Genomic DNA, 21,949 nt, shown 5'->3' with positions numbered 1-21,949 from the left:
CGTTCGTAGTGCCAATCATGCCTAGTAACTTTGATTTTCCTTTGCACATTGTAAGCAGCCATTTTTATTTTGATTCTCTCTCAGGCACAATTTGTATTTATGTTACATTTAGTTGTAATGGATTAGAGCTATGTGAATGCTTTGACTTGTTAACGATTGTGGTGAAAAAAATAGAAGGGGAATAGGGATAATCCAGGAAACTATCGACTGTTGAGCCTCACGTCAGTGGTAGCGAGGCTATTGGAGAGGATTCTTGGGGATTGGATTTACAATTAGAGGCATCTGAGCAATGTCTTTACGATGACATATATGCACTGGGCCCAGTACAGGTCATTCGAGATGTTACCGCCATGAAATTGAAGCTGCTAACTGTCTCCACTGCCAACCCACCAATGAAAACTGGCATGTGGTGTCCCAACTTCCCCATTCTAAAGTCCATGATCAGTCCCTTGGTTTTGTTGACATTGAGTGAGAGGTGGTTGTTGCAGCACCATTCAACCAGGGTGTTTGTTCCACATTCCTCCTGTACGCTGACCCCATCACAACCCATCATTCAGCCAACAACAATGGTTCTGGCGGTGAATTTAAAGACAGCTTTGGAGCTGTGCTTAGCCACACACCAATGGATGTAAAGAAAGTGGAGCAGGGGGGGGGGGGGGCAAAGCACACGTCCTTGAGATGCACCTGCGCTAATGACCAGTGCGGAGATGTTGCTGATCCATGTGTTGGAAGCAACTGCAGATGCTGGTTTACTCCGAAGATGGACACAAAATGCTGGAGTAACTCAGCAAGACTGGCAGCATCTCTGGATGGAAGGAATGTGTCATGCTCATTGAGGTCTGCTGATGAGGAAGTTCAGGATCCAGTTGCAAAGGCAGGTACAGAGACCATGTTCCTCGAGCTTTGAGATGAGTCTGAGATAATTGTGTTGAATGCCAAGCTGTAGCCAAGAGACCCCAGCCTGACGTATGTGTTCCTGTTATCCAGATGGCCGAGAGCAGAGTGGAGAGTCAGTGAGATAGCATTTGCTCTTGACCTGTTGTGGCGATAGACTAATTGATGAGGATCCAGCTTATTTCTGAGACACGAGTTAATTTGTGCCATAACCAACCTCTTGGAGTGCTTCTCTATGGGGGGATGCAAGTGCCACCAGACAATAGACATTGAGACAGGTGAATATGCTCTACCTTGGGCACCTGTACGAAAGGTGCCCTTTTGAAGTGGGAGGGAACCTCAGACCACAGAAGCGAGAGATTGAAGAAGCCCTGGAATACTCCAGCCAGTTGGTCCACTCTTTCAAGTCATGTCTCCCTGTTGCTCTCTTCATATTATTGATTTTCAACAAAATTTCCATCATTGTCGTTTATTTTTTATTTCCTGGCCAGGTATGCCATCTAGTCTGGAAGTTTTGCGTGGATTCCCGTTCTTGAAGGATGTTTGGGCACAGGCCCAGAGACTGAGATGGAATGGTCATTAGAAGTTGTAGAGCTCTTGTACGTGTGACTTTCTTCTCCCTCTGAAAACCTGCATAAAAAGGCACTGAACTAGTCTGGAAGTGATACGTCATTACCACTGGCCGGTTTTGCCTTGTAGGAAGTTGGAGTGTACAAGCCCTGCCTCAGCTGGACGAATGTCTTTCTACGACTCCAGGCTTGTCCTGAATTGTCTCTGCTCTCATGATGGCCTTTAGCAGGTCATAACTGAACTTCTTGTATGACTGGAGCTCCAGTCCAGAGATGTGGCCTTCAGCAGATTACAAATGTCCTGACTCAACCTAGGCTTCTGTTTGTGGAAGATTTGTGATTTTTTTTTGTTGGTACACCGAATCAACGTATTTCTTTATGAAGTCAGTGATGGCTGTGGCATTTTCATTGAGGTCCGTTGATGAATCCTTGAATGTTGCGCACTGCGCCAATCTGAAGCATTCCCGTAACTCTTGTAGTGCCTCCCCTGACAAAACTCTTTGCCTGTTCACAAGAAGAAGCAGGGCAGCCAGTGGTCAGCTTTTCTATAGTGCCAATGAGGTAGGCATTCTGGATGATGGTCTGGTAATGGTTGATCATGTTGGATCCCCCTGTGTTGAAGGTGATGTGTTGTTGGTAGCTAGACCAAGATTAGAGCGAGACGAGTTGAATTTCCCAGCAATTATGAGGAAGGCAGGCGGCTGAAATGGTGATAATGAAAGGCAAGGCCATTTCGTGCTTGCTGATTGTAGCGCTCAATTCCTCGAGTACCAGCTTGATGTCTGCCTAAGGCGGGATGTCGACTGCAGTCAGGATGAGGACTAAGAACTTCCTTGATCAATAGAATGGTCGGCGCTTACCCACTACATATTCCAAGTCGACGGAGACGCCATTGGACATGACCGACAAGTGTGAGCACCACATTCTTTCTTTTCCTCATGTCACTGACTGGTTCATACGGGTGGATGGAAAATCCCAAGGGTTGCAGTGCGATGTCTGGAGAATCAGACATGAGCCTTGTCTCTGCGAAAGAGATTTCACAGCAGTTGCCCATTTCCCTCTGATATTGCAGATGGTCTTCCATCTTGTACTCCACCAGTTGTACATTGGCCATAGGAATGCAAAGGTGCTGACATGCCCCTATGATTCGGTCCTACCTGAAGACCTCAGTGAGGAAGTGCTGTCAAAGGAGAGAGCAGGGTTCAGATCAATCACAGACATGGGCAGAGAATTGGCAGGTGGAGTTTAATCCAGACAAATGTGATGAGTGGCTCTTTGGGAGGTCGAATGTAAGGGGTGCGTATACATAGGGATCTTGGGGTCCAAGTCCAAAGCTCCCTACGAGTGGCAACAACTGGCACATAGAATGGCAAAGAAGGCGTATGATGTGCATGGCTTCATCAGAGGGACATTGAGTATATGGGTCAGAAATCCATGTTGCAGCTGCATAAAACATTGGTTGGGCTGCGATTAGAATATTGTGAGCTGTCACCACAGGAAAGACGTGGAGACTTTGGAAAGGCAACCGGTTAACAGATGATGCCTGGATTAGAGAGCATTAGCTCAAGGAAGATGTTGGATTGTTTCTTTGGAGTGTCAGGGGGAAGCCTGATTGAAGGTTATACAAATCATGAGAGGGTAGATAGACAGAATCTTTTCCCCAGGGTGGAATATCAAATACTAGAGGGCATAGCTTTTAAGATACGTGGGGTGGGGAGGAGGGGGTTATTAACTCCCAAGATTCTGCCTAGAATGATTGACATGGATGTAGGGAGACCAAGTGCTTTTCAATCGGCACATAGAAATGCAGGGAATAGCAGCGTGTGGATCTCGTGCAGGCAGAAGGGATTGGTTTAATTTGGCATCATGGCCAGCACAGATATTGAGGGCTGAAAGGTCTGTTCTGTACCGTACTTTACTATTTCCTATGAAGTTGTTTTTATGTTCAGAGTAAGCCAATCGATGTCCCTCCATGTTACTCCAGCATTTTGTGTCTATCTTTGGTGTAAAAACCAGCATCTGCAGTTCCTTCAGGAAGGAATAGGACTATGTAACGAGGACTAGGCATAGGATTATGTTACGATCTTTGGGGCTGATATTGTAGGCATTACAGATGATGAAAGTTATTGCTGTAGTGAGCACAAAATAATTGGGGAAGAGTTATGATTGAAGTGAAGTTCAGTAAATATTTTAAAGGCAACGCGGCTACAGAATTTTATAAAAGGCACACATTGACTTGCTTTCAAAGCAATTGTAGTCATTCTGATACTTAAATATGTTTCAGTGTCACATGCACAATTTCAAAGGTGACATAGATTTAATTCTACATCTAATTATTTGGAACAAAAATCATGCATTTTATTATTAGTTTATTAAACCACTAAAAATCACACATACATGACAAAATGTATAGCTGCTACTAAATTCTTAGTGAGAGGCAGCATCGAGATAGGCCTTCCAGCCCACTGAGTCCACACTAACCATTAACCACCTATTTACGCTAATCTATATTATTTTTGTTCTCTCTACATTATCATGAGGTCATAAATGATAGGAGCAGAATTAGGCCCTTCGGCCCATCAAGTCTACTCCGCCATTCAATCATGGCTGACCGATCTCCCCCTCCTAACCCCGTTCTCCTGCTTTCTCCCCATAACCCCTGACACCCGTACTAATCAAGAAATCAACTCTTTATCTTCTGCCAACTCTCCTCAGATGGCACTGTTCACCCGCATGCTAAGGGTCATTTGCTGCGGCCAGTTAACCTCGACAGCCATGCGATTTTAGGATGTGGGAGGAAACTGGAAACCCCATGAACAGAGGAAAAAGATGCAAAGTCCACAGAACCCTAGGTCAGGAGTGAACCTGGGTTTCTGGTGCTATAATGCAGCAACTCAGCTCGCTGCACCACTGTGCCAGAACTGCTTTGCAACTTGAAGCAAGCGCAGGACTCTTGGTTTGTTTGTTAATAAAGCAACTCTCATTGAGTAGTGCAGGAGTCTCTGCATCGGGTTTAAAGGATTGTCCTTTGCGAAGAAATTCCCGTGATCCTAATGCACCAATAAAATAAAGAATACATCCTCATAGCTGAGGCTACAGGTTGTGAACTAATCTTTTATGTCCTCCCCTCATTCCTTCAAAGAGTTGAACTTGAATGGCCTGAGGTTAAAAGCCATGCCCTTAACTACTAAGCTACCTGTCTTCCAAGATAAATATTTAATTTCAGTTTTAGTTATCGAAAAGGGGTGAAGCAGACGTATTTCACCTTTGATCAGGGGCTTCGTGCAACAGTAAATCCATCGTGATTTAATAAGGCCTTATATTTGGCCTTTGTTTCACAAGTTCACAAGTTTGAAGAGTAGAACTAAGCCATCCAGCCCATCGAGTCTACTCTGCCATCTGCTCTCGAGTCTACTCAAATCTACTCGAGCCTACTTATTGTTTAATGTTCTTGTACGGGTGTCAGAGGTTATGGGGAGAAGGCAGGAGAATGGGGTTAGGAGGGAGATTAGATTAGATTATTTAATGACCACACAGTCAAGCTGGTGGAATTCAGGTTCAGTACAGGATGTTACAAGGTAGGCTGATTCCCGTCAAACATAAGATAAAACACAACATCATACAATATACAGTACATGCATGGGGAGGATATGTGCTGTTGTCATAGTGTGTTCAAAATTCGGATTGCGTGTGGGTAAGAACTGTTTTTAAATCGAGATGTCTTGGCGGGCAGTGAGCTGTAGCGCCTTCCTGATGGCAGCAGGTGGAAGATGTGGTGAGCTGGCTGGGAGGGATCAGAGATGATTTTCTTCACCCTTGACACGGACCGTTTGTGATGGAGTGATTCTATTGATGGAAGGGGAGTGCTGATGATTTTGGATGCTTTGTTAACTATGCGCTGTAATTTATTACGGGAGTGAGTGTCTAAACTGCTGAACCAGGCTGTAATTGATGAAGTGAGCATGCTTTGGATGATGGCTGTGTAGAATCGGATTAGGAGGTGTTTCCTTACTATAAACTTCTTGAGCTGGCGGAGGAAGAAGAGTCTTTGGTTGGCTTTTTTGTAGATGTGATTTGAATTGATTTTCCATTTGAGGTTATTGCTTATGTGAGTGCCAAGAAATTTGAATGAGTCAGTGGTGGATATGGGTTCGCCTGAGATGAGTAGGGGGGTCTTGGGTTGTGCCTTACGTCTGAGATCAATGATGAGTTTGTGTGTTTTTGATGTGTTGAGTAAGAGGTTATTATCTGTGCACCAAGTGACTGCTTTGTGTGTTTGAGTGCGGTATTCTGTTTCATTATTGTTCGAATTGAGACCTATGATGGTTGTGTCATCTGCGTATTTATATATTTTAACTGAACTATGCTGGGATGTGAATTGGTTTGTGTAGAGTGAGAATAACCAGGGTGACAAGACGCAGCCCTGAGGGGCTCCTGTGCTGAGGTGCAGGGAGTGAGATATGGTGTTATGTATCTTCACCCTCTGTTGTCTGTTCCAAAGGAAGCTGTAGATCCAGTGACAGATGCAGGGGTCAATGTTCATGTCCGTTAATTTATGGAAGAGATAGATCAGCCATGATTGAATGGCGGAGCAGACTTGATGGGCTGCATGGCCTAATTCTACTCCTATTCCTTATGATCTTATGAGTGTATGTTTTGTAATACTTTGAATAAAAAGTAGGTTTGCAAACCAAAACATTTTCATAAAATTACTCGGAAAACCATCTCACTGATTTGAAATGCCTTTTCCCCCTTGGAGTATTTTTCAGTCCCTTAAATTGCCACTCTTTTGAAATAACTCCAGTCAGGTTTTGTTTATTACCTTAGCAATTGAATTTTGTTTTACTTACATTTTAACAAAATGCTAAAGAGCAAACTCACTGGCACTTGAACATGCTTCATTTAACACTTTACAAAAACAAATCCAGGTGTCATAGCCACATTTCAGATTCGCTATTAGATTACTGCTTGTTTTTCCTGTGGTGAATTTCTTTTGAGGCATAAAGTGAGGATAAATGGGGCAGTAAGTGATTAGCACAGGTTATGGTTAAGATGAAGCCTGCTCCTGTGCAAGTTAAGTAAATATGTGGAGATAAATATTGTTTTTGCAAGCTGCCTGTGTTTAGACCTGGCTAAAAACATAGAAGGAATTGTTTGCCTGTGTTGCTGTTCTCTCGAATTCTCAACTAGTTGTGGAATGTCCTCACATCTGCTCTGCACCTGAGTATAGAAGCCCAACAACTAACTACTGGTGTCATTCGCAGACGACTTCTATAGATTAGTTTGCCAACATATTTCCAATGATTTGCTGACACCATGCAAAAAGAAACAGCCTTTATTTCCGTGCTGCACATTGACATTGTTGTTAAAACAAGAAACCAGAGTGAACAGCATTTGTAACTGCAGCCCATGGCACTGTGTAAGGGAGATACAGATTAGGCAGTTGATAATACATTAGTTGAGAACTTGACACATGAGTTGAATCTTCAAGACGTCTGCTTGACAAGGAATTGAAGAAGCCAGGGAGATTCAGATTTTCTGTGGGTTTTCCTTTCTATAATAAGATTTCCCTGTTAAATCAGAAACAAAAAGCATTTGATGCATCTTATAAATTCAAACTTTAAGGCCTCGTTAAAATCTCAGTCTGAGTTCATCATGCATATATTTTTGACTGGCCAGGAAGGCAGGATTTCCTTTCGAACCCTGAGCCAGCTTCCTCGATTGAAGTCTGTTTGTTATTGATAGAAATACACTTATTAAGGAAATTGGGTCAAGTCTGTGCTTTTTGCACTTGGCCACAAGGAGGTAAATTGACACACGGCCAAGTCTGCCGTCTTCCTGATATGGGTGCAACTGGCTTCTCTTTATGGTGGGAGAATGGAAATAACTTAAATAACCTTAAGTTGATTGCTGAGGTTGCTGCCGATGGCTCTTGACTGAGATTAATTAACTTCCCTAATGTAATTAAATTTAGTCATTCTAATCACTGTTTATACTGCAAATATATATTAAAAAGATTACCTTTTCCAGATACCAGACATAAGGGAATATTTTACCCCTTGTTTAGATTGGATTGAAACACAGATGCCTTTAGTCCACTTTTAAAATGACCCCTTGTCCTTATCATCTTACTTCTCTGCTGAAGTGGGGGGGGAAATGGCAAAAATAAATTTACGTTAAGTTGAGAAGTTTTAGAGTTGCAAAATATTAAATGGCTAAGATTTCCTGTAGAGGCTGTGCCTCTTTGATGTGGAGTTCATAAGTTTTAGGAAGTCAAGTCCACTCCGCCATTCAATCATGGCTGATCTATCTTCCCCTCTCAACCACATTCTCCTGCCTTCTCCCCATAACCCCTGACACCTTTATTAATCAAGAAAGGGTTGGAATGTGCAGAATGTATGCGGAGGATCTGCCATGGGCCCTTTAATTCTGAGGGTCTATCTTTAGGTGAGAACGGCATAAAGTTAGACTTAAGGTAAAGGAAAACTCTATTATTAGAAAAATGGAAAGGGGTAGTTTTTAAAATATAATAAGGGGTCAGAAGAATGAACAAGGATAACAAGAACACCACCAGAATCATTGACCTTTTGCCTGAGTGTGCCTCTTTGGAACTGCTACATAGCTCAGTCATAGACCCATTCTTACAGAAAGCACCACCATATTTTATATTCTCATAATGTGAGGCAAGAGGAATGGGTTAATTAAAGGTAAACATGTTATGCCCCTGTCCCACTTAGGAAACCTGAACGGAAACCTCTGCGGTTCCCGGAGGTTGCAGGTAGTGGAAGCAGGTAGGGAGACTGACAAAAACCTCCGGGAACCGCACGGAAACCTTGGGTGGGGCACAAAGTCTCCAGAGGTTTCCGTTCAGGTTTCCTAAGTGGGACAGGGGCGTTAGAAGTTTATTTTCTAAATGGGGAGAGAATCCAGAAACCAGAAGGTGCACAGGGATTTGGGAGTACTCGTGCAGGGCTCCCAAAAATGTTAATTTGCAAGTCGAATCGGTGGTAAGGAAGGCAAATTCAATGGCAGCATTTACATCGAGAGGACCAGAATTTCCAAACATGGATGTAATGCTGAGACTACAAGGCACTGGTCGGGCCGCATTTGGAGTACTGTGAACAAACTTGGGCCCCATATCTGAGGAAGGATGTGCTGGCTCTGGCGAGGGTCCAGAGGGGGTTTAAAAGGAATGATTCCAGGAACGAGTGGGTTGGTATATGATGAATGTTTGACATCACTGGGCCTCGACTCGCTGGTTGAAGGTTGAAGGGGGACCTCATTGAAATGTACAGAATAATGAAAGGCACAGATAGAGTGGATGTGGAGAGGATGTTTCCACTGGTGGGAGAGTCTAGGACCAGAGGTCATAGCCTCAGAATTAAAAGGTGCTCTTTTAGAACGGAGGAGAGGGGGAACTTCTTGTGTCAGAGGGTGGTGAATCTGTGGAACTCATTGCCACAGAGGGCTGTGGAGGCCAAGATAGATAGATAGATAGATATAATTTATTGCCACACAACCAGGGTTGGTGGAAATTTGGGTTGTCAGCAGCAGTACAATAATAAAGAACACACAATAAAACTGTAACATAAACATCCACCACAGCATTCATCACTGTGGTGGAAGGCACAAAAATTTGGCCAGTCCTCCTCCATTTCCCCCCCGTGTACAGGACCAGAGTCCAGTCAGTCCAGGATCGGCTCTTCCTCACCGGAGACCGCGGCTTTAGATTGTTGTAGGCCGCAGGCCGGCGGTCGAGATTTAAAGTCCCCGCCGCAGCCAGAAGCACCGTAGACTGCAGGGCCGGCGGTCGAAGCTTCCCTCCAGGGGTGATGGTAAGTCCATGCCGGACCCGCGGTAGAAGTTGGCCGCAGGCCGGCAATGATGGCTTCTTCTTCCCCCGGGTCCCCCACGAGGGATCCCGGGCTGTAGACGCCGCACCAGCTGGAGCTCTGCAGACCGCGGCTTCAGGCTGCGACTTCAGGCTGCCAGCTGCCCTGGGCCAGCGAAATGAAGCGCTCCCCTCCAGCGAGCCCCAGCGAGGGTCGCCCGCTCCACGCCGAGAGTCCACGCTGCGCCCGCCGCTGAAGCCCCGGGAAAGGCCGCGTCGATCCTTGATGTTAGGCCACGGGGGAGGCGACCTGGAAAAAGTCGCCTCTCCGTGGAGGAGGCGACAGAAGCGGTTTCCCCCTTACCCCCCCACACCACCCCCACACAAAACACACGAAGAAACACAAAATACACACTTTAAAACATACTAAAAAAATTTAAAAAGCTGGAAAAACTGACGCGCTGCTGACATGGCTGCACACAGAGGAGCGCCCCCCCTTAATGGATATTATTAAGGCAGAGATAGACAAATTCTTGTTTAGATCAGCTGTCAAGGGTTATTGGGAGAAGGCAGGAAAATGGGATTGAGGCAGAGATCAGCCATGATCGAATGGCAGAGTGGACTCGATGGGCTGAATGGCCTAATCCTACTATAATTTGTGAACTTGCACACATGCTCCCCATAGCAAAGAGGAGTTTCTCTGCTTTCCTAATGTACCCTGTGGAAATGATCATGTTAACGTTTCACGCCACTCAATGGCCACGTTATTGAAACATTATGTGGGAGCTGAAAGTATTATTAACTGAATATTGTATTGCCTGGAGCAAAGGATCTGCATTGTAGAAGTCATCTATAATCATAAAACCATGTAAGACATACTTTGTATTATTCAAGATAACTATCAACTTCTCCCTTTACAGTCGGTGTTAGCCTTAGATATTAAGGTCCCTTTCTTCTCTCGCCTTCTGCCACACTAAAGACACCACTGAATATGTTAATTCTGGCCAAATTAGAGATGCTAGGACAATAAAAATGAGTAAAGGCTTCTGTGCTGTAAGGCCATTTGGTCAATTTAAATGTGCCTTCTGCAGAAATGGGTCAAGCTGCAGAATGATGCCAGTTTGTCTGGAGCCTAGATAAGAGTTGCAGGGAAAGAATGGGACATCTTCAGATTCTTACAATAAGGTGTAAATTTCATGAAACGGATTGGTGAATGCAAACCCAATTATAAATATTGTTGCAAAGCTATACTTTGCTAGATGTTGATTGGGTTAAGTGTTGAACCTTGTCTGGGTATCTTGAATATCTGGGCAAATGTTGCTATGTTTGCTTCCTTCCAGAAGCTCCATTTGAATACATTATATTAGTGACTTTATTATTGGGTTAGGGAAATGTCTATCATGTACTGGGTTAATTGATATCTGTTATTGGACTGTAAAGAGACCACCCCCATGTGGTTCGGCCACTCAAGGTTCGGGGACGTATAAAAGGTAGCTCCCACGAGGTCCGCTGTTGATCTTCTGGGAGAACGCTTGGGACTGCGTGACCTTTTGGAGTGTCTCTGCTTGCACGAGGCTAGAAGGGCTAGGCCAAGCAGATACAAGGATTGAAACCGATCTTTAGGTATAGTAGAGGGGAACTGTTATTGTGCTTTTCCAAAATAAAGTTTAGATGCGCAAGTGCTTGACTCAGTATTTTATTGAAACTAGACTGGGGGGAAGCTTAGAACCAGCTATTTACATATACATCCTTTAAAACAATAGATAACAATTTTGGACATTTTTCTTAGTTGCATGTGATATCACTGAAAAATAGTACATGTGAAAATAATTCTATATGTAAAATAACAGGTTTCAATGTCATGTGCGAACATACAAATAGTAGACAAAAACTGTTTTCATATCTATGGTCTTCCAGTATTAGATGAGATATAATTGTAAAACCCTTGAGTGTAGGCTTACAAATGTTGCTTGGTGTCTACGTCGAGATTTTTTTTTAAAGGCGCTGGTCTAGTATACTGTAGAAAGTTGCAAAACTACAGACTGAGTTGTAATTTCGTACCCTATTAATCTTTCTTCCCAGCGAGACTATTTGAGTTATTCCGGCATTCTTCATGTGCTGCAGAAATAGTGCAGATGTGTTTTACGTCTATAACTTTGTTGATCAACTTTCTTTTGGGGATCCAGAATGTAGTTTTCTGTTATGCGACAGGGAGGTCTTTGGCAACGACCACCCAACTACAACAAGATTAAGCTTACTTATATTATCCACCATTGGTTTTCCTCTATGCTGGGAGCATAAATTCATAATCCAAATGAGTGTCCCAGTAGAATACTGCAACACTCATGCCCTTTCACTTATAGTTCATTGTCCTGGGAAACTCTAGGCACTCAGTTCCAAATAATGTTTGGTTGGGCTTTGAGAAAACTGGGGCCAGACCTCTGTGGAGTGACATTTAATAGTCGGAGGACTGGTATGAAATATATCTGTAACCAAAACTGTGGATAGAGACTGGGACTCAAAGGTCAACGTTTGCAAGCTTTTCTGTCTGGTGAGCAATAAACATCTACTAACGTTTTAAAGAAATCTCAGCAAGGATTCCAGTCCCAGTTTTCTGTATTTGTCTGAAATGTAATGGTGCAGCAATGCTGAATTGTCACATTCAATGATAAAGCCCCCCCCACCCATCACTCTAGAGCCGTGAACTGATAGAAGTCTGCAAATGAATGCAGTGAACATTCTCTGAATTCTGTGTGAGCAACCCCCGGGGTTGCATTAGCAGAGATGAAGCCCAAATATCTAGGCTTGGTCCTCAATTACCAAGCGCAAACCTAATTAACAACTTTGCATCTTGCCCTCCAAGGCTCCTCGACCAGGGACGTTGGGCCTTCATTAGGACTGAAGAAATCAAGCTCATTGGAAAGTCTGCAGACTGCAGTCGCAGAAGTAACTCTGAATAGTGATATTCCTTTCCATCGCCCACGACCACGCATCATCCGGGGAAGAGGGTGCAACGAGAGCTTCCGCGCCGCCATCGACAAGTCATATGATAAACCGGCAGAAGAGGAGGAGGACGATGAAGGAATGGAAACATGTATGTAATAAAATTAATTACTGCAATTTTCTCTCTTGACCATTCAAAATGCTCATATATATTTAAGATAGACACAAAAAACTGGAATAACTCAGCGGGACAGGCAGCGTCTCTGGAGAGAAGGAATGGGTGACGTTTCAGGTCTTGACCCTTCAGAGTGGAAAGTGTTGATTCTGCTGTGGGGGGACGTTCATGTTGAATCCTATAGTGTATTGTGTCTTTTTGTCTTTTTTCTTTTATATGGATGTATGGTAATCTAATTTCTTCTCTGCAACATGATTTGATTTAAAAGTGCTATATAAATAAAAATTACTTACTTACTTCTTCAGACTCTTCTCCAGAGATGCTGCCTGTCCCATTGGGTTACTCCAGCTTTTTGTGTCTATCTTCGGTTTAAACCAGCATCTGCTCATATATATATTTAGATCCATAAAGAGAAAAAAGTGTTTTTATGTGCATTTTCGTTTGCTTTACACAGTGTATTTTGTACAATTTGTTTTTATATTACCTGTCGAAATGAAAAAACCCTTGCACCAATTTTCAATTGTCAGCTTCACGTTTTGTGCAGCAAAGGAGAATGGTAATCAGAGGTGAGGCTGAGGAGGAAATTCATTGAGTGCAAGTATGTAATTGGGCACGGGGCATGCCTGGCTGTTTCTGCTGGGAGACTGTTTGAATGTGCAAACATGGTTGTTTTGGAGGCCTTTGACCTTCAAGGGTATGAATGGACGTGTCATTTATGCTCTAATTGTCACCGCAAGTGTTAAGCAACATGAATGCTCAAGGTGGAGTCCCAGTCTCTATCCACAGTGACAGGCAAGAGCGGAACTCGCTATCAAAACATGGAGGGGACGTGGGACACAATTTTTTTGCGGTCACGCGCGCATGCGCACACTCACACGCGCGAGGCTTCGGAGGCTCAATCCAGCGCTAAATGCAGCTCAACTCTGCCTGTCTCACCGGGTTAACTACAGCCCTGCCTGGACAGACGGGACACCAGCGCTGCTTCTCCGCGCTGGCCATATTTCCCGCATGTCTAGAAAGGCTGTAGGCTCACCTGGCGGGACAGGCAGAGTTAGCTGGGTTTAGCGCTGTTTCTCTGCGCTGGCCCGTCTGATTCCCGACCAAAGATCCTATAGCGGAGGATCTTTGCTGCCCGCGGGGGGGGGGGGGCACTCGGGAGGGGACGGGACAGCGCCGGAGACCCGGCCGGGATCGATCCTGGCTGTGGATGAAGTGCAGGTCTGTGCCACGTCTCCCTCCTCCAAACACCGTGCTCTATCCTCAGTCCCCCCCACTTCTCCCTCCTCCAATCATTGCGCTGAATCATGTCCTGCCCCCATTGCCTGCTGACCGACGTCTCTCTCCTACAATCGGCGCCCTCGATCACCGGATTTTAAAATCTGGATTACAAAACCTTGGGAGGGATGTCCCCCACCTCTCAAAACATGGAGGGGAAGTTTCCCCTCTGGCCCCCCCCGGGTTTTCCACCCCTGGTGACAGGTGACGGTAAATGGCATTGAAATGTTAAAGGGGAATGCAGACATATTCGCGAGAGAGAGAGAGAGAGGAACAGAAAGTTATCGTGAGCCAAATATGTGAGATGGAGTAAATCGGAGGTAGACACAAAATGCTGGAGTATCTCAGCAGGTCAGGCAGCATCTCTGGGGAGAAGGAATGGGTGACGTTTCGGGTCGAGGCCCTTCTTCAGAGTAAATGGGAGCTTGCCATTCTTTGGTACAGCTACTTGAATTTTCGAACCCTAACTTGCTTTTTAGTTTAGTTTAGTTTAATAACCATGGGCGCAGCGGTAGAGTTGCTGCCTTACAGTGCTTGCAGCGCCGGAGACCCGGATTCGATCCTGACTACGGGTGCTGTCTGTGCGGAGTTTGTACGTTCTCCCCGTGACCGCATGTGTTTTCCCCGAGATCTTCGCTTTCCTCCCACACTCTAAAGACGTACAGGATTGTAGGCTGATTTTCGTGGTGTAAATGTGAATTGTCCCTAGTGTGTGTGGGAATGTGATAATGTGCGAGGATCGCCGGTCGGCGCGGACTCGTGTTCCGCGCTGTATATCGAAACTAAACTAAACCATCTGTAGAAAGATTTATTCCATGTATTTCTTGGGTAGAACTGAATAGGAAATTTAGTAATTGTCATACCAAACTATTGGATGTAGTCTAATCACTGAAGGAACAATCTGTGATGATAATCTGTGCTTGAGGTCCATTATAATGTCATGGTATACTCTGGATTGTAGCATGGTATTCAAAATGTAACAAAATCATATTAAGTGCTTAGACATAACATTGAGAGAAAGCACTGCCACATTATTGTGCTGACACAGTCAGTTTTAATATAATTATTGGCCGATCGTGAATGTTAAGAGGAACAGAGAGTAATTCGACCCTTCCGTTGATTTCTGGATGCCTGCAACAAAAAAGCAGAATGGCACAAGAGGTTTTGTTGGGCTCAAAGATTATAATTTCCTATTTCAGTTTTAAAGTGCGGGTGAAATGACCACACCGCCTCTCAGTTAGTTTTGAAAAATTGACATTTTTGAAGATTTGTTCTTCAGTAACATTGCAGTAGACAGCCTGAAGATTTAAAATATTTCCTTTTAAAAATCCTTTTCCTGAATTGAACTTGTCCTTTGATTCAATGCAATGCAGTAAAAATAATTTCCATGAACTAAATGCTGTAATTGTTTGTATTTAATGCTTACGTTGGAAAACACTTAAAAATTAGCATCCTTTGTGGTGAAAAACATGTCTTCCAATGAGCTATTACAGCATGCTAAGATGCACGGTGGGATTTGAATTTCTAGCTAGTTGTTTGGTGTACTATAAACCTTAGATAGACACATAATGCTGGAGTATCTCAGCAGGGCAGGCAGCATCTCTAGAGAGAAGGAATGGGTGACGTTTTGCGTCGAGACCTTTCTTCAGACTCTAAAGAAGGGTCTCAACCGGAAACACCACCCATCCCTTCTCCCCAGAGATGCTGCCTGTCCCACTGAGCTACTCCAGAATTTTGTGCCTATCTTCAGATTAAACCAGCATCTGCAGTTCCTTCCAACACATGTTGTCTAAACCTTTATTGATTCTGAGACTCTTTAAAGTGACCAGGGAACTGTGGGTATAATGTAACATTTAGGCACCAAGTCATTTCTTAATCTTGTCCAATGAATACAAATCTTACAATTATTCGATTTGAGTTTTACTGGTTTATTTTTTCTATACTGGCTATGACAGCAGGTTCCAGCTTAATTACCGCATTGAAGTCGGGGGAAATAGACAGTACAAGAGCCCCAAGAGAGATGAGATTACAATTGCTCACGTTACTTGAGAGCAAATTATTGGGATCAACCAACATTAGTGAGAAGCTGAAGCATTTGGTTCCCATTTTTAAATGCTTCAAAACATGTATTAGTCGAATATTGTACTCGTTTTACTTAGTTGTGTGTCCATTATATCAAAGCGAAAGAGAACCTCAGTAAAAATGACTCGTGTTGAAATAAAAGTGAAGAAATTCTAACACCATAAACGAAAAAATTGCAACTGGCAGAGAGGTAAAGGGGAATTTGTGTGATTAAATTATGTGAATTTTTATTCATAAGCTGATGAAGGCTTCGCTACACCAGTTTGATTCTGCCCAACCAGTGCAGATCATTCATATAATGAGGACATTGTATCCTTTTGATTTATTCTTCTCAAAGCAGTTTCTCTGACAGTGCAGCAGGACTGAAACTTTCACGTCAGCAGCAGTTTATTACACCTTTGATCGATTTGCCTTCTTTTCACATTATTTATGTTGATTTCCCCTCCCCAGTTTCATGTTGCAAGAAAACATGGACGATGATTTTGTTTTCATCATCAGCTTAAAGCGATATGTTTCTTTATGCTTCCGAGTTAACGCCGTCTGTTTAAAATTGTTTGCTTTTCCCCTTTCAAATCACAATCGGGACTTTCGTGGAGCTGGAAAGTGAAATTCAGTACCACATAGGAAATGTTGCCTGAAGTTTGCTCACCTTTGACCTAATGTGGTTGTTATTGTCCAGTTTTGATACCACGAAGGCACCAGAATTTTTTGCCTCCAAAATCATCTATCTGGTCCGTTTTCTAATTAACAACCCGTGGAACTTCACAAAACACCTGTTGAAAGTAAATGCAGGACTAATAGACAATAGACAATAGGTGCAGGAGTAGGCCATTCGGCCCTTCGAGCCAGCACCACCATTCAATGTGATCATGGCTGATCATCCCCAATCAGTACCCCGTTCCAGCCTCCTCCCCATATCCCTTGACTCCGCTATTTTTAAGAGCCCTATCTAGCTCTCTCTTGAAAGCATCCAGAGAACCTGCCTCCACCGCCCTCTGAGGCAGAGAATTCCACACACTCACCACTCTCTTTGAGAAAAAGTGTTTCCTCATCTCCGTTCTAAATAGCTTACTCCTTATTCTTAAGCTGTGGCCCCTGGTTCTGGACTGCCCCAACATCGGGAACATGTTTCCTGCCTCTAGCGTGTCAAAGCCCTTAACAATCTTATATGCTTCAATAAGATGCCCTCTCATCCTTCTAAACTCCAGAGTGTACAAGCCCAGCCACTCCATTCTCTCAGCATATGACAGTCCCGCCATCCCGGGAATTAATCTTGTAAACCTACGCTGCACTCCCTCAATAGCAAGAATGTCCTTCCTCAAATTAGGGGACCAAAACTGCACACAATACTCCAGGTGTGGTCTCACTGGGGCTCTGTACAACTGCAGAAAGACCTCTTTGCTCCTATATTTGATTCCTCTTGTTATAAAGGCCAACATGCCATTCGTTTTCTTCACTGCCTGCTGTACCTGCATGCTTATTTTCATAGACTGATGAACAAGGACCCCCAGATCCCGTTGTATTTCCCCTTTTCCCAACATGACGCCATTTAGATAGTAATAAAGGCATTTAGAAACTAATAAAGGAGAGACACAAAAAGCTGGAGTAACTCAACGGGTGAGGCAGCATCTCTGGAGAAAAGGGTGAGAGAAGGAGAGATCTTGAGGATGAGCAATAGGGGCGATTTTATTTTTTACACACAGTGGAGGAAGGCGGAAAGTTTGAGACTTCAGCTGGGAATTCCAGAAATTGAACCTTGGAAGCTGGCATGAACATTGTGAAGTGTTGCATTAATCTGGAGCAGGAGAAATAATGAATTAGAGTGTGGAGTTCGAATGGGGATTCTGAGATGGAGTCTTAGGGAAGTGAGGCCAGAGTTGCTATGGGACAATGCCATTTACAGAATTAAATCTCATGAAGAGGACCCTCATGAAGGTTATGGAAATTAAACTACTGGATACTGAGCAGAATGTTGGATAAATTCATGTTCATCAGTGATAGGAGCAAAATTAGGCCATTCGGCTCCTCAAGTCTACTCTGCCATTCAATCATGGCTGATCTATCTTCCCCTCTTAACCCCATTCTCCTGCTTTCTCCCCATAACCTCACACACCCATACTAATCACAAATCTATCTATCTCTGCCTTAAATATATCCATTGACTTGGCCTCCACAGCCTTCTGTGTCAAAGAATTCCATAGATTCACCACCTTCTGACTAAAGAAACTTCTCCTCACCTCCTTCCCAAAGGAACAACCTTTTATTCTGAGGCTATGACCTCTGGTCCTCGACTCTCCCACTAATGGGAACATCCTCTCCACATCCACTCTCTCCAGGTTTGGTGAGTAAAGGGAGTATTAAGAATATCTTGTTACCAAGAAAGGACCCCTAACTAAAGGTTCACATATATAAATGAGATAGTTTAGCCCACCCAGCCATTTCTTATCAGTGAAGTAGCTTTTAAAATCCAGTATAATTTTTAAAAATCTGACCCAAAACATAATTCTGTCTACTCCCTGGTGAATCTGAAATTGATCGAATTCCCTTTTGACTGCTTCAACAACTTGGTATTTACTGTTTTACAGGCAGTCTATTCTAGAAGTTGGGTGTTCAAGTTATTCTTTATTCTGTGTTTGTCTTGCCGTTTTCCCTCCCAGTGCAGCAGTATGTTTGCTGCTGATGGCTTCCCACAACAAAAAAGCGTCACATCCATCCATGACACTTGGAAAAGATTTGATTATGCTGCTGATTTTAATTAAATTAAAGTGCATCTGCCAATTTTACATAGAAAAATAGGTGCAGGAGTCGGCCAATCGGCATCGCCATTCAATATGATCATGGCTGATCATCTAAAATCAGTAAAAGGGTTCCTGCTCTTTCCCCATACCCATTGATTCCTTTAGCCCTAACTCTCTTGAAAACATCCAGTGAAACTGTGATCCCTGGTTCTTGACTCCCCCAACATCAGGAACATTTTTCCAGCATCTACCCTGTCTAATGACTTAAGAATTTTATATGTTTCTACAAGATCATCTCTCAAAATTCCAGTGAATACAAGTGTTGCCCTTTTCTGTATCTCTGATTCCAATCACTCTTTCACTCTCGGTTATTCCCTCAGCAGCTGCTCCCAACCTCTGAATTTTATTCCCTTTGACTTGACTTGACTTGACTTGACTTGACTTGACTTGACTTGAAGGATGTGCTGGCTCTGGAGAAGACCCAGAGGAGGTTTACAAGAATGATCCCAGGAATGAGTAGGTTAACCTATGATGACCATTTGTCGGCACTGGGACTGTACTCGCTGGAGTTTAGAAGAATGAGGGGGACCTCATTGAAACTTACAGAATAGTGAAAGGCCTGGATAGAGTGGATGTGGAGAGGATGTTTCCACTAGTGGGAGAGTCAAGGACTAGAGGTCATAGCCTCAGAATTAAAGGAGGTTCCTTTATCAAGGAGATGAGGAGCACTTTCTTTAGTCAGATGGTGATGAATCTGTGGAATTCTTTGCCACAGAAGGCTGTGGAGGCCAAGCCAGTGGATCTTTTTAAGGCAGAGGTAGATAGATTCTTGATTGGTACAGGAATCAGGGGTTATGGGGAGAAAGCAGGAGAATAGGGTAGGCAGGAAGAGATAGATCAACCATGATTGAATGGCAAAGTAGACTTGATGGGCCGAATGGCCTACTTCTACTCCCATCACTTGTGACCTTATGACTTTCTCTCCACACGGCTCATCCTTAAAAAAAATATCCTTGTGCCTTGTCTCTGAGAGCAAGCTTGTGGTGAACCTGTCCTTAATGTGGAGCAGCTTTACATAGAAAACAGGTGCAGGAATAGGCCTTTCGGCCCTTCGAGCCAGCACCGCCATTCAATATGATCATGGCTGATCATCCAAAATCAGTTACCCCGTGCCTGCTTTTCCCCCATATTCCTTGAATCCTCCAGCCCTAAGAGCTAAGTCTAATTGTCTCTTGAACACTTTAGATGTCTTTTGTTATTTAAGGCCCCATGTTAAAGCAAGTTGTTGGAGTTGGTTTCCCTTCCCTGGTGAGTGTACGGAAAAATCTTGCTTTGTTGCTTGCCCTTGTTTGCCCTTGCACACCCTTATCCGTAACAGCTCCTGACCCCTGGGTCTTGCACACTCAACTCAACCATTGCAGTGAACTTGTTGGGATTATCTCATGGCAGTGGCCAGGAAAATATGCCAGTGAATCAGGTCCACTTCGTTATGGGCATCCCAACAAGATTCTTTAGAGAAGTTGTCGCCATTCACAAATGCCCCATTGCAATGGAAAATAAGCCCATTATAGCACTTCTTTGCTTTTGCGAGGTTAAATCAAATATTGATATCGCTGGAATAGTTTTTTGATGACAGTTAGGAAATGGCAGAAAATTATATTCCGGCATTGTAGACTTTGAGGAAGTATATTTAAAATGGTGGGGAAAGAAAGAAAAAACTTGCAGTTTTTATTAGATATTTCAAGAAACTGAATCCAATAAATAAAAGTAGAGTTATAGAGTGATACAGTGTGGAAACAGGCCCTTTGGCCCAACTTGCCAGCATGTCCAAGCTATACTAGTCCCACCTGCCTGCATTTGGTCCATATCCTTCCAAACCTGTCCTATCCATGTACCTGTCTAGCTGTTTCTTAAACATTGGGATACTCCCAGCCTCAACGACCTCCTCTGGCAGCTTGTTCCATACACCCACTGCCCTTTGTGTGAAAAAAGTTACCCCTCAGATTCCTATTCATTTTTTTCCCCCTTCACCAACAGTATAGAAGAAAATTGCTGAAAACCAGAAATAAACTAGAAAAAACAGAATTAAACTAGACATTCAGCTGGGAAGGCAGCAGCACTGCAGAGAGAAACTGAGTTATCATTTCGGATTGATCAATTCTGAGGAAAAATCGTTGTTTCAGAGATTTCATCAGTTCTGATGTAAAGTCACTGTTTGAAAAGTTGACTAATTTCCCTTCCTAATCCACTTAGCGTTTACAGTGTTTTCTGTTTTATTAGGAATAGGAGGAATATAAATACTTTATTGTCACATGTGACTAAGCACAGTGAGATTCTTTTGACAAGCAGAATATTCCAACAAGCAGAAGGTATTTGTCTTGTTAAAGGGATAAATGAGGGTAAATGTACTGGAAAACCCCTCATCCTGTTCAGCTGGTACCGCAGGTCTCTGATCTCCCCCAACCCAAGACAAAGAGTGCAGGAAGGAACTGCAAATGCTGGTTTAAACTGAAGATAGACACAAAATGCTGGAGTAACAGACTGAAGAACGGTCACCACCCAAAACGTCACCCATTCCTTCTCTCCAGAGATGCTGCCTGTCCTGCCGAGTTACTCCAGCATTTTGTGTCTATCTTCGTGAGAAATGGGCAGTCTGGTACATTCCCAGCTGTCATTTAACCTGCCAACACCACTTTGGCAGGTTCACCATTGGTGTTTTCTGGTCCTGGGTGAATATAACTTAAAAATCTTGGTCTTTTCAAATGAACATGATGTTGCCATTTTTATTCATTTCTAAGTTGGTCAAAGCTGGGGTTTTAAACACTGGGTGCCAATATTTATGTTCTACCTTTTGCTCACAGTGGAAGAAGACACGGAGGAGAGTTCCAGATCGGGAAGAGAGTCCGTCTCAACAGCAAGCGACCAACCATCGTTGGCCAGTGGGCAACTGTCAGGCACAATGGAGAAACAGGTCAATGGTTCAAGGACAAAGGACGACAGAAAGAAGGAAAAGACTGGAAAAGAGAGAGAAAAGAAGAAAGACAAAGACAAAGACAAAGAAAAGGACAAAGAGAAAACTAAAGCAAAGAAAGGGATGTTGAAAGGTCTTGGAGACATGTTCAGGTAAAGGCATTCTCTTGTTGTTAACATTGAAATGTGTGCAAAGTGTTTAGCCTCATTTCATGTATCACTGTGGATCTTCAAGAACTTAAGTGATTTCTCTGCAGTGCCCATAAAGTGTACACTGCATGGAAAAATAGAATTGGTTTATTATTGTAACATCTGTTGAGATGCAGTGAAAACATTGGTTTTGTGTGATATCCAGACATATCATACCGTATGTCAGGTTGTGCAAAAGAGAAAATGAACAGAATGTAGTGTTGCATTTACTGAGAAAGTGCAGATAAAGAAAGAGCAAAGGCCATAATGCCGTAGATTGGAA

General features: G+C 43.5%; 1 protein-coding gene across 4 annotated transcripts in view; it reads left to right on the top strand.

Annotated features, from left to right (window-relative positions):
* Nucleotides 1–21,949, top strand: part of pard3 (par-3 family cell polarity regulator) — a 983,322-nt gene that overhangs the window by 693,451 nt on the left and 267,922 nt on the right. For all 4 annotated transcript variants that reach the window (XM_033042021.1, XM_033042037.1, XM_033042013.1 and 1 more), the window contains 2 exons: nt 12,158–12,388; nt 21,369–21,630. In XM_033042021.1, the coding sequence (XP_032897912.1) occupies nt 12,158–12,388; nt 21,369–21,630 (493 nt within the window). The remainder of the gene's footprint in view (nt 1–12,157; nt 12,389–21,368; nt 21,631–21,949) is intronic.

This window comes from Amblyraja radiata, chromosome 2 (assembly GCF_010909765.2).
Source record: "Amblyraja radiata isolate CabotCenter1 chromosome 2, sAmbRad1.1.pri, whole genome shotgun sequence".
Taxonomy (NCBI): Eukaryota; Metazoa; Chordata; class Chondrichthyes; order Rajiformes; family Rajidae; genus Amblyraja; species Amblyraja radiata.
The sequence above is the reverse complement of the archived record's forward strand: the minus strand, read 5'-3'. Positions and strand labels throughout refer to the sequence as shown.